Below are 12,798 nucleotides of genomic sequence, written 5' to 3'. Positions count from 1 at the left end.
AATGACATATGGGGCCCACGTTGGCCCCACCATATTTTTTTGTGTAGTTGACATGTGGGACCCACCATTTTTAAATTATTTTTCCCGTGGCTGACATGTGGGCCCACGATTTTTATTATTTTTCTGAGATATAATTGTCATGTCAGCACCACATCAATGCCACGTGGGATGGAAAACTAATCAAACAAGTCATGTAGGTACCACGTCAGCCAAAACCGTCTTCAAAACCGCCGAGGGATCTCGTTTGCCCGGTTTTCGGAAGTTGGGGGATGAGTCGTATCCTTTTTGCGGTCAAGGCACGGAAATCGGACTGGGCGACAAATAGAGGGACACAAAGTGAACTTATTCCTATATTCATTGACCGGTGATCTTTGATGGATCATGTTACAAGATACCAAATGATCAATATCATGGTGGAGAACATGTTAGTGAATAAATCCAACATTAGACACTATTGATTAGCAGTAGTATTGGCGTGTAGTCCTTAAACATATACCTCTTTTTTTAAATGTACATCGCGCTTGATTTTTTTTTATACGTTTAATCATCCATCTTATCTAAACTTATTTATTTTATTGTGACTTTTTAAGCGTGACTTAATTTTTTTTATATTTACATAAAAATTTTAAATAACACAAATAATCCAACATTTATAAAAAAATAAACGATATCATATATTAAAAAACGGAGGTGGTAAATCATGGTTCTCAACCTGTATAGTGTCTTATTACTTGGAGACTTCTAAACATTATTGTAGACGACAGGTGATGAATCTCAATCGGTTGGATCCGGGCGGCGGTAGGGTCAGCGTGGGGAAAGAGCCAGTGGAAGAGTGTAAGAGTTCGAATTCGGGTTGCGCTTCAAGAGTGTGGTTTTTTGTGTGGCAGGGCTCATCTGGTAAGTGGAAATAGAGCTTAGTTTTTCTTTCTGTTTCTTTTTCTTTTTTGTTGTTAATTCCTTTATTATGAGATCTGGAATTTATAATCCAAAAATGTGGTGTCCAACTTCAAGTAAGAAATTTAGTGAAGTCTTGCGGTTGCTGGTAAGGAATTGCCTCAGTGTTCAAAGACTTCAATATACTACATCGATCGAATTTACACAAGTTAATTAATTGGATTTTGACATATCTTACATTTACAAATTGAGGGATACAGTGCTACTAGCCTCTCATTGCCAGCCCCTATATTTCATCCTACAAATATACATGCATAAATACATAGTACATGCATATACAAAAATATTACTGTCAAAAGAATTACCAAACCAAAGAGGCTGCATATCTACAGGCTTATCATGCCATCAGTGCTAATCAGCTACATATCATCTCCCATCCATCATCAGCTTAGTTAATCCATCTAATTAACTCCTAATAATTATGGTTAGTCAGTTGACAATTTTGTCGCTAATTAATCAGCAGTTCAAAAACCTCTTGAGGTCGACGACCATGACGGTGACGTCATCCCTGCTCCCCCTCCGCCGCGCCATGTCCACCAGCCGCCGGCACGAGTCCACGGAATAATGGCCGGCGGCGGCGGCGGCGGCGACGGCGTCCACCGCCTCCTGGTTGGACACCTTGTTCCAGAGGCCGTCGGAGGCGATGACGAGGAACTCGCAGCCGGCGCCGGCGAGCGGCGTCCTGCTCACCTCCGGCTCCGCCACCACCCACCGCTTCAGGCCGCCGTCGCCGAACGACCTCGTCACCGCGAGGCAGTCCTGCACGCGCCACACGCCATTGCTGCCGCAGCTCACGTACCCGCCCTGATAGAGATCGATCAAATTCAATCATAATTAAGTTTAGTTTGGTGATTGATTGATAATTTGATTTGATTTTTTTTGTGTGTTTCTTGGGGCTAGCTTAATTACCGAGGACTCGATGCGGGACCTCTCGTCGTCCCTCGCCGGCGTGTGGTCGGAGGTGAGGGCGGCGGCGGCGCCGTGGCGGCTGATGACGGCGCGGCAGTCGCCGAGGTTGGCGACGTAGAGGTCGCCGTCGATCACCAGCGCCGTCGCAGCGCATGCGCCGCCTCTTGTTCCCTGTACAACAATAATAAACGATCGAGACTTAATTAGTGCACAGCCATTTCTACTCCCTCCGGGTTAATAATACTTATAGTTTCGGACAAGGGTATGGTCTCCAAAAAACAACTTTGACCATTATTTTTCATTATAATATATATAAAATTATTAGCAAATATATGATCTTATTAAAGTACTTTTTAAGACTAATCTATACATGTAGTCACTATATTTGTAAGACAAATATTTTGAAAATGATTCATAATCAAATACCCTTATCCAAAACGACAAGTATTATCAACCCGAGACAAATTAATGAAGATTACTTCTCATCAGTTCTATTATTCATTAATTAGGATATTCTTTTTATCAGACTACATAACATTTGATTTTTTTTAACAATACAAATTATTTACATGTTCATTCTCAGCCAATAAGCACAAGGCCAATAAATTTTAAAAATAAATAAATTAAAAAGCTCGGGATTATGGGACAGATGCCTTAATTCTTCCCTATTTCCCTCCTGATGATATATCAAGCGGAATATCGAATTGAAATCACATAGATCGATTTTGAGGACGACCTTTTATTGGTCGATTCTTAAATATAAAAAGGCTTTGCGCAAATCATCATTATCATTAGTATAAATTCCTAAAGTTTCTGTCATACCACAGGAGCAAATTAAAGCTAACTTTACAGGTCTTTTTTTGATGAGTATATATATATATATATATATATATATATATATATATATATATATATATATATATATATATATATATATATATATATATATATATATGGGGAATCTGACTTTGACACCTAGGGCACGGCAAGGGAAAGAAGCAACTGAGCAGCACAGATTAGCTAGTGTCCCTTTTCGCCGTCAACATCTCGCCTTCACACTCGAACAAAACAAACGAAGATGCAAGCGTCACCATCGCCATGGCAGGGCAGCCAATGATCGATACGCGTGCAGTTCAGACTTCAGACAACAACAAACCACACGCAAATTGCCAAGCACAAAAGGCCATTTATCCTTTTAAGTTTTTTTGACGAGTTCAGAGTGAGCAGATCGAGCAAGACCCGGTAAAACGCACGATGGCTATATGCTCACCCAGGGTTCGATCTTTCATTCTCGGTGTTTGTATCGGAGGGTGCTGATATACCAAAATTTTAATTTTGGTCTAAAATACTACAAAATTCATAAAAAAAATTTAAAATTACGGTGGAAATAATATCATATCGGAATCTGCTAGGGCCGAAATTTTTCAGTTTCGGAATGTGTTGAACACTGTGCTCACCTGGCTGAGGAACTCGCTGTCGGTGGCCAGGTACGCCGCTCGGATCGCCGCCGCGACGTGGTCGGCCGCCGCCGGAGACGATGCTTTTTCTGGTAATCTTTGCTTCTCCGCGGCGGCGACGACGTTGTTGCCGAGGCGGCCGGCGACGAAGTCTACGGCGGCGCGGCCGCCGTGACCATCGTACACACCGTAGAATGCCTGATTGAAGAGAAAAAAAAGATCAGATAATAATGAGAAACAGTACTGAGACGTTACGTACGTACTTGTGCTAATTAATTACGTATACTCTCAGTGACTTGGTGTTTGTTGGCGTACGTCCATCTATCTCTAGCTGATTAACTGAGTCAACAAGCTGGGATAATTAATCTCTAGCTACTTCGGTTGGGATTCGTTTACTTTTTGTCATCTTTGTGAGTAGTAATTATTATTAGTTCGTTGAGATCTGAGAACGGTCTGAATTGTATAAAAATGTGTGGTATACGTCATGCATTCTCCTTCAGGGATTTGCATTGCATTACTAATTGTTTTAACTTGATTGAAATAAGATAAGGTTGGCTGAATTAATAAACCAACTATTTCCAGAACAAATGGTATATGCATATGCAGTTAGTATTCAAGCGAGAACTACTTTTATTTTACCGTATGTCACAATATACTGCGTCTTAAATTAGTTTTTAGATAATAGATAAAATCCACTCTTTGCTTCAATAGAAACTAAAGCCACAAACTTGCATGATTAATTGAGTGCAGAAAATGGATATAAATACCAAAAAGAAAAGGAAAATGTGTATGTCCGGCGTCTCATAATTAAATACAAGACACCCCTTTTCATCTTTTCTACGTCCAATGACATTAATTCAGCAATTTTCACATTTACATGTGGGAATATATTTATATCACAAACTAGCTTTAAATGGTGCACTTTTCATGTATTCTCAAAGAGAATCAATTCAACTTTCACTCTCAAACAATCTCAAATTCTTCTGATTTCAAGCAAATGCGTATTAAAAGTGAGTAAAGTTAAAATTCATATCCTGCCCTTACGTTAAAAAATAAAATAAAATTCATGTTGTTCCAAGCAGGGCCGGATCCAACGTGGGTGCAGGGGGGACTCGAGTCCCCCCTACACCCACAAGACCCATGGATACCCCCTGGAGCACCCCCTTCAATTTTTTCACCATGAATGATAAACTAAAGGTTCCTAAATGGCTGGAGGTTGATGAAACTGTGTAAATTGAGCCCCTCCTAATTTTTTTTTGTTCCTGGATCCGCCCCTGGTTCCAAGCCTATGGCATAGTTAAATATGCCGGCCAATTCTTCTATACTATATGTAATCTTTGTTCTAAAATGTTAAAAACATTTTAAAACTAAAATACATTTGTGAATCTTCTTTTTTTTAGATGTTGTGTGTTCTCGAGTGTCACCACTAGAAATCAAATCCAAGTAATTTATTATATTAATAATACTGTCTTTTTTTATGAAATGATCCAGCCAGACAAATCATTTGTAAGAAGCAAAAAAGATTTATTAATTACCATTTGGGAATGCCCTTCAATTTTGTGAGTGATCACACCATAGCCATCCTCCATTGCATGCCTAAGTCCTCTCCTACTCGCCACCCAAAACCCTTCTCCCTCTACCTCCATGGCCTCCTCCTCCTCCTTCTCCTTCGCCGCCTTCACCGCCGCCGCTGCCGCCATCGCCTCGTCGGCGCCAGCCACCGCCGGCACGACCAGCCTCGGCGGCCTCCACCTCGCCGCCACCGCCTTCTTCTTCATCGCCGGCGCCGCCACACTCATCATCATCGACGGATGTGCCTCCTCCTCTATCACCACGGCACCGCCGCCCTCGTCGCCGCACGCCGCCGGCGACGACGACGACAGGTCGTGATCCTTCACCGCCACCGCCGGGTGCACGTGCGCCGCCTTCCTCCGCGACGACGAGGAGAAGCCAACGACGGCGGCGCCGCCGGTGGCCGGGGACGACAGCGCGGGCAATGGGGAGCAGCAGAGCATGCACGCCATGACGACGACGGCCAGCTTACGGCGGCGAGAAGCTAAGCCGGCGGCGGCGGCGGCCAAGTAGCACTGGAGTACGACGACGATGGTGCACAAGCACAAGAACAGCATATATTGATATACAAATCGATCGCCGCCGGCGACGTACGGATCGCCGGAGAGGCCGCAGGGGAGATCAGTGTGCGTTGGAGACGATCGAGCAAGGAAGCTAGGTTAATTTATATATGCATCACATGTAGGGAATCGGGAAGGGATGACGAAGGCGAGGAGGAGGAGGAAGAAGGAGTCGTTGATGCTGACCGGTCAATGCAGTGACCAAATCATCTACAGAGATAGAAGTAATATACTCCGTATTTGTATACAAATAGATAAGTAATGAATGGTTTAAACGGAAGGTATCTTGGTTTAAACGGCGCAACCAGTATTGAGCCGAGTCCATGTAGCTTTGACAAAGTTACACGTACTGTATCACAATTAATGACACATGTAGCCATGCAGTACTAGTATTTTGTAATACTCCGGTATATTCTGGAGATAGATAGATATAATAATATAATATCTCGATTTAATTTATACCAGGCCTGCTGCATGCGTGTAAATTAATAATAACTCTGCAAGGATCATACGAACATAAAAAATAAATAAACTTTACTTCCTCGTATTACTTCACGGAAATAATAGCCTAGTTCTTTTCTCCAACTACAAACTTCAACTTTCTCGCCTTTCAAACTGTTAAACGATGCATTTTTTTTATAAAAAATTTCTATATACAAGTTGTTTAAAAATTCAAATAAATTTCTTTTTTAATTTTATAATTATTAATACTTAATTAATTATATGCTAATGACCTTTCTTATTTTGCATGCGCTAAAAATTTCAATCCAAACAAGCCAATCGAACGCAGCGTCAGCTTACATTCATTTTATCCTGCGAAGTACTTCAAACAGCTCATTTTACAACCTAAATAAATGGTTTATATTTCTCATTATGTGGAATATGTTTTAATTTCAAATTTTTAAAACCATGTTTGACAATATAAACTGTATTACAGAAATATTTACGATTTTTTTCTTGACAGTTTATTTACTGTTTTAAATCTGCTATTTAAATCAATCATAGATGCGGTGTCCAACACATATATATATGTAAACAGGAGTAATTTCAAAGAAAACTTTGAGACATAAGGTACAACACTAGCTATCATCCCATCACAAAATTCCAATGAAAAATATGACTTGTATACACAGAGGCAAAAAATGTTATTGGGATATAAATTGAACCAATTTACTAGTTAATTTAGGGCCAGAGGATAAAGTGAGCTGAAAAACATATTGGTGTCTATATAAAGTGTTTGATAGAATAGTTCGAGGGACTAAAATAGTTTTTCTTTGAAAAGATTAAATTAAAGCTTTAATACTCTTGTTTGAATTATATGATTACAGTAAGTAAAATGGTTTAATGATGTTAATTGTAGTTCCAATAGTTGATATATGTGCCATTGCTTATTGAGGGCATACATCTATAATTAAATATAGGAATTGCCGTAGCATTATATTGGGATAATATGAATAGAACAAAGTAAAATTCATAAAACTATATATATTTTGAGGAAATTATCATAAAACTACCACATTTAAGATGGTACAAAACTAGAAAATTTTGACTCGATATCATAAAATTACAAATTTAATGAATTTATGAAAAAAATAAAAATTTAGGCACAAAGTTATCACGAAACTACATTTAACGTGAAATATCGTAAACCTACAAATTTACTGAATTTATAAAAAAAAACTACAAATTTAGGCAAAAAGTTATCATGAAACTACATTTAACATGAAATATCGTAAAACTACATAATTAATGAAGTTACAAAAAAAACTACAAAATTTAGGCACAAAGTTATCACAAAACTACATTTAACGTGGAATATGGTAAAACTACAGATTTAATGAAGTTACAAAAAAAACAAATTTATGCACAAAGTTATCACGAAACATTTAGCGTGAAATATCGTAAAACTACATATTTAATGAAGTTACAAAAAAAACTACAAATTCAGGCACAAAGTTATCACAAAACTACTTAACGTGGAATATCGTAAAACTACAGATTTAATGAAGTTATTATCCCAAAACTACTAATTTAATGTTGGTTTAATAAAAAAGTAAAAATGATTATCAATCTATTAGAATGGTAGTGTTGTAGAGATTTAAACTCTACAATATATGTAGTTTTGTGATAAATTTGTTACTAAATCTAGTTTTACAATTCTCCACCCTAAATTTATATTTGTGATAAATTTGATGTCAAATATGTAGTTTCTAATACGCCACTTCAAATTTAAATTTAAATTTAAATTTGTAGTTTACGATAGTAGTTTGATCAAAGTATCTATAGTTGTACAACATTTACTTAATAAATCAAACGATAAAAGTTTGCTCCAGACTAGTTCTGCCATGCATTGAACAGGGTGCGTTTCTATTTGTTCATCTAATTAAGACCATGCATGATAACGTCTAAACTAAAGACAAGTAAAGAAACAATTGGGACGGAATTGAATCAGCTATATCCGGGAAAAGTTGCCAATCTTGGTCAGGATGGAATAGTTCAATTTGGGTTGATCAAGAAGTGGTACTAGCTAATAGCAAAGCAGCAGCAGCAGCTTGGTCGGAGCTGGACAACTTCATGAACAAGTCTCGTCAGCTCGCTACTTGTTTCGGCCTGCAGGGAATTAACTATTAACTCTGCGTTGAACTGTGTTGTATACCAGCAGCACATTGGCTATTACTTACTACGTTCCACCCTCCCAAAATTAATGAATCGTCGTTCTGGATTATTAATTTAGCGGAGATTAAGATTTATAAATAAATTATAATTAGAGTGTTGCCTATTAAATAATGTATGGTGAAGAGTTATAAGATTGTTGGGAAGGCTAGAAAAAAAATTAAATCGAAGATGATTGGTTTGATAGAATAGCGCAAAATGATAGGCTTGATTAGATAAATTTTGAATCTAAAATGATACTACCTCCATTCTAAAATATAGCTACCTGACCCGATTAGATACCGTCAATTGGTTACTAGGCAGTTATATTTTAGCACAGAGAAAGTAACTATTTTGGGATTGGGAGATTAATTAAGATCCCAATCTCGTTTGATGAAATAGACAACGCTGTCTCTTTCGGAGATTAAATTAACAGACAAGTTGAGCAGTTCATTCAGAAAACAGACAAGTTGAGCCGTGCTTTTTCTTCAATGTGGATATGTATATACTTAGGACAGAGATATGAAAGCCTTAATTCGTTAGTTGAACTAGTATAACGTAGCACACCATACACGATTTTTTTTCTCTAGAAGTAAGACCTGCCCTTAATTTTAATCTTATTTGTATAAATTATAATCTTCTTCCTAGAGTGAAGAGCCTTTTGAAATTTAGGAGTTTCTTCTGGAAGTAGTACATTGTTAATTTAAATTAAATGTTTAAGTTTGATACATAATTTGGTCTTGTAGAAACTCCTTTTTCAACATTTCACTTTGAATAAATTATATATGTCTTTATTTTTATCCAAATCTAGTCAATACATGCAGGAAAATGCCCACTTTCTAGAAAATTTAAACGGATATTCAGATTTTACGATTTAAATGGGCCGATCCAAGCACAGCCCTTAGCATAGAAAAACCTTGTCACATAACCACCCATTTCCGGTGTTTATCTACGAAAATGGTGAGGACTTTTACTTGGAAAAAAAACGTTTTGCAATTTAGCGAACATTCATTATTTATTTAACCAGTAAACATTTTCAAACCCCTTGGTTACTATCCCACCAATGCCATTTTCCTGTTAATGTGGGATGCTTTGGTATTTTCTCCTTGGTACTAATTTTTTATTGGGATGCGAGAGATCAAATTTACTTTGGGATAGATTAGGCAATAGTTTATCAGCCGGGAAAAATTCAAAATCTACACACCTTTAAAACCCTTAAGTGGTGGTGGCAGTGAATCTGCCGCCCCACTATTATTTTTGCAGTTTTTATAAATTATCCTCCTAATATTTTTTTAATATTGTGAAATAGTCCAACATATGGTTTAAACAACTGGATAATAGATAATCAAATAAGCAAACAAGTGACATTAAGATATTTAATAAATAAATATTTTTTTGCTATGATATATTATGATATTGTTTTCTTCAGTCGTAGAAAAGCTTGAGCATTTTACTAGTAATATCTAAAATTAGGAAACTCTACCAAGTCCTCCATTAGAGTTAAAATTATCATATTATAGCTATAGAAGGATATTGGTAATTAAGTAACTAAGGAAAAAGTTTGCTCTATCCTCCAAAGTTTTTCGGCTGGTCTACTTAACCCTCTCAAAGCACAAATACTGGTTTAATTTGATGATTGATATGGCTACTAATTATATTGGTGATGTCTTAAGAAATTGGGGTTTTTCTTACTTGGGAGCACTTCATCGGATTTAAGTAAAAACCAAACACAAAATAATTCAGGACAAGATTGACATAATTTGTTATACTTACTTAATACCCCCAATTCCATTCTAGAAAAACCCAAAAATTCTTCAGGGAGGAGAGAACAATATCAATATGCACACTGCAGGCAGGCAGTACCAACTACTACCAAGTAAAATCTAAACAGAGTCTGAAATGATCTTGTCAACGCCCGGCCAGCTTAATTACCTTGTCATCCATCATCGCCTACGTAATAACGTTTTTAATTCTTCAAACAACAACAATCTCGCACGCACGCATCAGATCGACGGAGACGTAGGCAGGTCAGTTTCAGTGACTGCGTGCGCATATATATATATATATAGAAAATCTGCATGCAGATAATTAGTAGATTAATTAGTTGCAGGCCAATTAATACTGTATAAATTAATGTGCAGGCGACAGTGCAGACTTGTCGTCTTACCTGCTGTGTAGAGTACAAGACCGGCCGGCGACGAAGAACAAATAATCTTTTTTTTTTTCAGGAGAACGCTGACGCCGTCTTCATCTCCCTCTTACTTCATGTGCCTCAGGAAACTTTCATCAGGATTGTGGAGTGTAGACTGTAGAGAGAAAAGTATATGATCCTTATATATATATTTCGGATTGTTTTTCCTTTTTCGACTTTATAAAAGGTATTCACGCATGTACTGATGTACTAAGTACCTACTCCCTCCGTCCCAAAAAAAAAAAAGTCAAACCCTGGGTTTCCGTGTCCAACTTTGACTGTCCATCTTATATGAAATTTTTTTATAATTTGTATTTTTATTGTTGTTAGATGACAAAACATGATTAATATTTTACGCGTGACTTATCTTTTTAATTTTTTTTCATAATTTTTTCAAATAAGAAGGACGGTCAAACGTTGGGCACGGAAACCAGGGTTTTTCTTTTTTTGGGACGGAGGGAGTATGTCCCTAAATAAGTAGGTGTAGCCATGGTATCCATCTCCAACGTTTAACCGTCCATCTTATTTGAAAATTTTATGAAAAAAACTTTTAAAAAATAGTTACACATAGAATATTGTTCATATTTTATCATCTAATAACAATAAAAATTGCTAATCATAAAAAAAATTCAAATAAAAAAAAAATCAAACGTTGGATATGGACAGTGCAAAACTGTGTTTATTTTGGGACTAAGTATCATATCGACGGGCACATATTCTCCGGGTATATGTGTCCTTAGCTTGCCCAGTAGATTTGTGACGGCAATGAATCTATGAATATTATGAAAATTCATATTGTAAATGCTCGACCGGCCGTGGCATGCGTAGTTGTGGGTATAGGGACTTAGATATTCACAGACTTAAAATTTGCTGATATGACACATTGTTTGTTTTCACTTTAATTGTATTGACGCCTTGTGCTAATAACATGTGGGACCATCTGAGTTAATAACAATATTGCGTCAGGTATGAAATAATCAAAGACCAATTTGTAAAATAGCATGCTTACCGTTTTCCGATAGATAATTATAATTTTCTATTCAAAATGATGCCAATAATCCTGTTTCATAATACTAGTTTGGTACACATGAAAAAATTATTATTATTATTTTGGTAATTAGACACTGTGCCAGTGGTTGTTACATGAGTATGGCGCTGTTTGAGGGAGCTTAAGATTCTGAGAAGCAGCTGCTTGGTAGCTAGCTTATGAAAATCTGGAAAAGTTGGGTTTCCCAACTTCTGACTTCTAGTTCATTTTCTAGATTTTACAACTACAGTTTCTCAGAATCTGGACCAAAAGCTGAATTGTTTGGGGGAGCTTCTGATTCTGGGAAAAGCTGCAGCAGTTAGAAACTCCCCAAACGGGGCCATATATGCTATTATTGCTAGAAATATAATTGTGACAAGCCAATGGTTCAATTATACTAAATATTATTGAGATACTATTTTCCTGACAAAATACTGTACCTTTTCTAATACTGAAATTGGGGGAACATCGCCCATATTTTTGCCATCTAGACAGTGAAAGATGAAGCATTAGGACGTAGTATTTGTTTTAGTTTTGATAAAGTCATTGGATGGCTGCTGGCTTTTGTCATCTTGTAACTTGGTTCTTTCTTTTATTAATTGTGCATAGGTAGCTTAATTAATTGTGCATACTCCTCACTTTTTTCAACTGCAAATTTTTTTTAGAAGTTCCAATCGATGCCATCATGAATGTGACCTCTAGTTGTGCTTACTGATCGGTTATCAAGGACAAACAAACAAAGTCAATTAAATAATCTCTGTTTGATTTGGTGAAGCTTTGATACTATTGTAGATTATGTTTTCTGCATTATCCTAGAGAATTTTTTTTTTGTACAGATCGACGTCGTCACTCCACGAGAAGAAGTATTCGACACCTATTTTTGTGAAAATATTTCAACTGGACGTCTTTGTTTCCGTCGTATGTGACTTGTTCTGCAGATATATTATTGATTTATTACTGGTTAAGCTCACTTTCACTTATGCAGAGACATGCTTGCAGATTGCACACTTAAATAATCAGAGAGTCTGAATATTTGTTTAATCGGTCGGCCATTATGTTGCGTTTTAGAAATATTTGGCTGACATCGTCAACTGGAAATAATGATCGTCAACTGGAATAATGTTGAATGCATCAAATATATCAGGCATTTGATTGAATTTTAAACAGTGAGTGTTAAAGCTCTGCTTTGGCCACTCTTAAGTTGGGCTGAGAAATGCTGTGTTGTGTATCCCATACAGGAAAAATAGTACTCCCTATGACTTAAATTTAGATATATTGCATTGAGGGAGAAAGATAATTTCTGGAAAAAATTATGTTGTGTTATCAACCATATAGACGAGTCCAAATTTAAATCGCCATAACTGAGTTGTCCGCGTAGTACCAAACATAAATTTGAGGTTACATTAGATTTTTATTAAACTCAAAACTCGCTGATTGGATGGAGAGCATCTGGTTCGAAATTATTAGTTGTAGCAT

General features: G+C 37.0%; 1 protein-coding gene across 1 annotated transcript; it reads right to left on the bottom strand.

Moving 5' to 3' along the window:
* Window positions 1-1,151: 1,151 nt before the first annotated feature.
* Window positions 1,152-5,506, bottom strand: LOC127755430 (probable protein phosphatase 2C 74). The gene is made up of 4 exons (XM_052281110.1): window positions 4,856-5,506; window positions 3,321-3,518; window positions 1,864-2,034; window positions 1,152-1,758 (listed from the first exon to the last, which is right to left on the bottom strand). Exons 1-4 carry the CDS (start codon window positions 5,447-5,449, stop codon window positions 1,411-1,413), a joined length of 1,311 nt encoding a protein of 436 aa, XP_052137070.1. The 5' UTR covers window positions 5,450-5,506; the 3' UTR covers window positions 1,152-1,410.
* Between the last annotated feature and the right edge of the window lie 7,292 nt (window positions 5,507-12,798).

Source organism: Oryza glaberrima, chromosome 11 (assembly GCF_000147395.1).
Source record: "Oryza glaberrima chromosome 11, OglaRS2, whole genome shotgun sequence".
In the NCBI taxonomy this organism is placed as follows: domain Eukaryota; kingdom Viridiplantae; phylum Streptophyta; class Magnoliopsida; order Poales; family Poaceae; genus Oryza; species Oryza glaberrima.
Note: the sequence above shows the minus strand (reverse complement) of the source record. Positions and strands in the feature narration are given on the sequence as shown.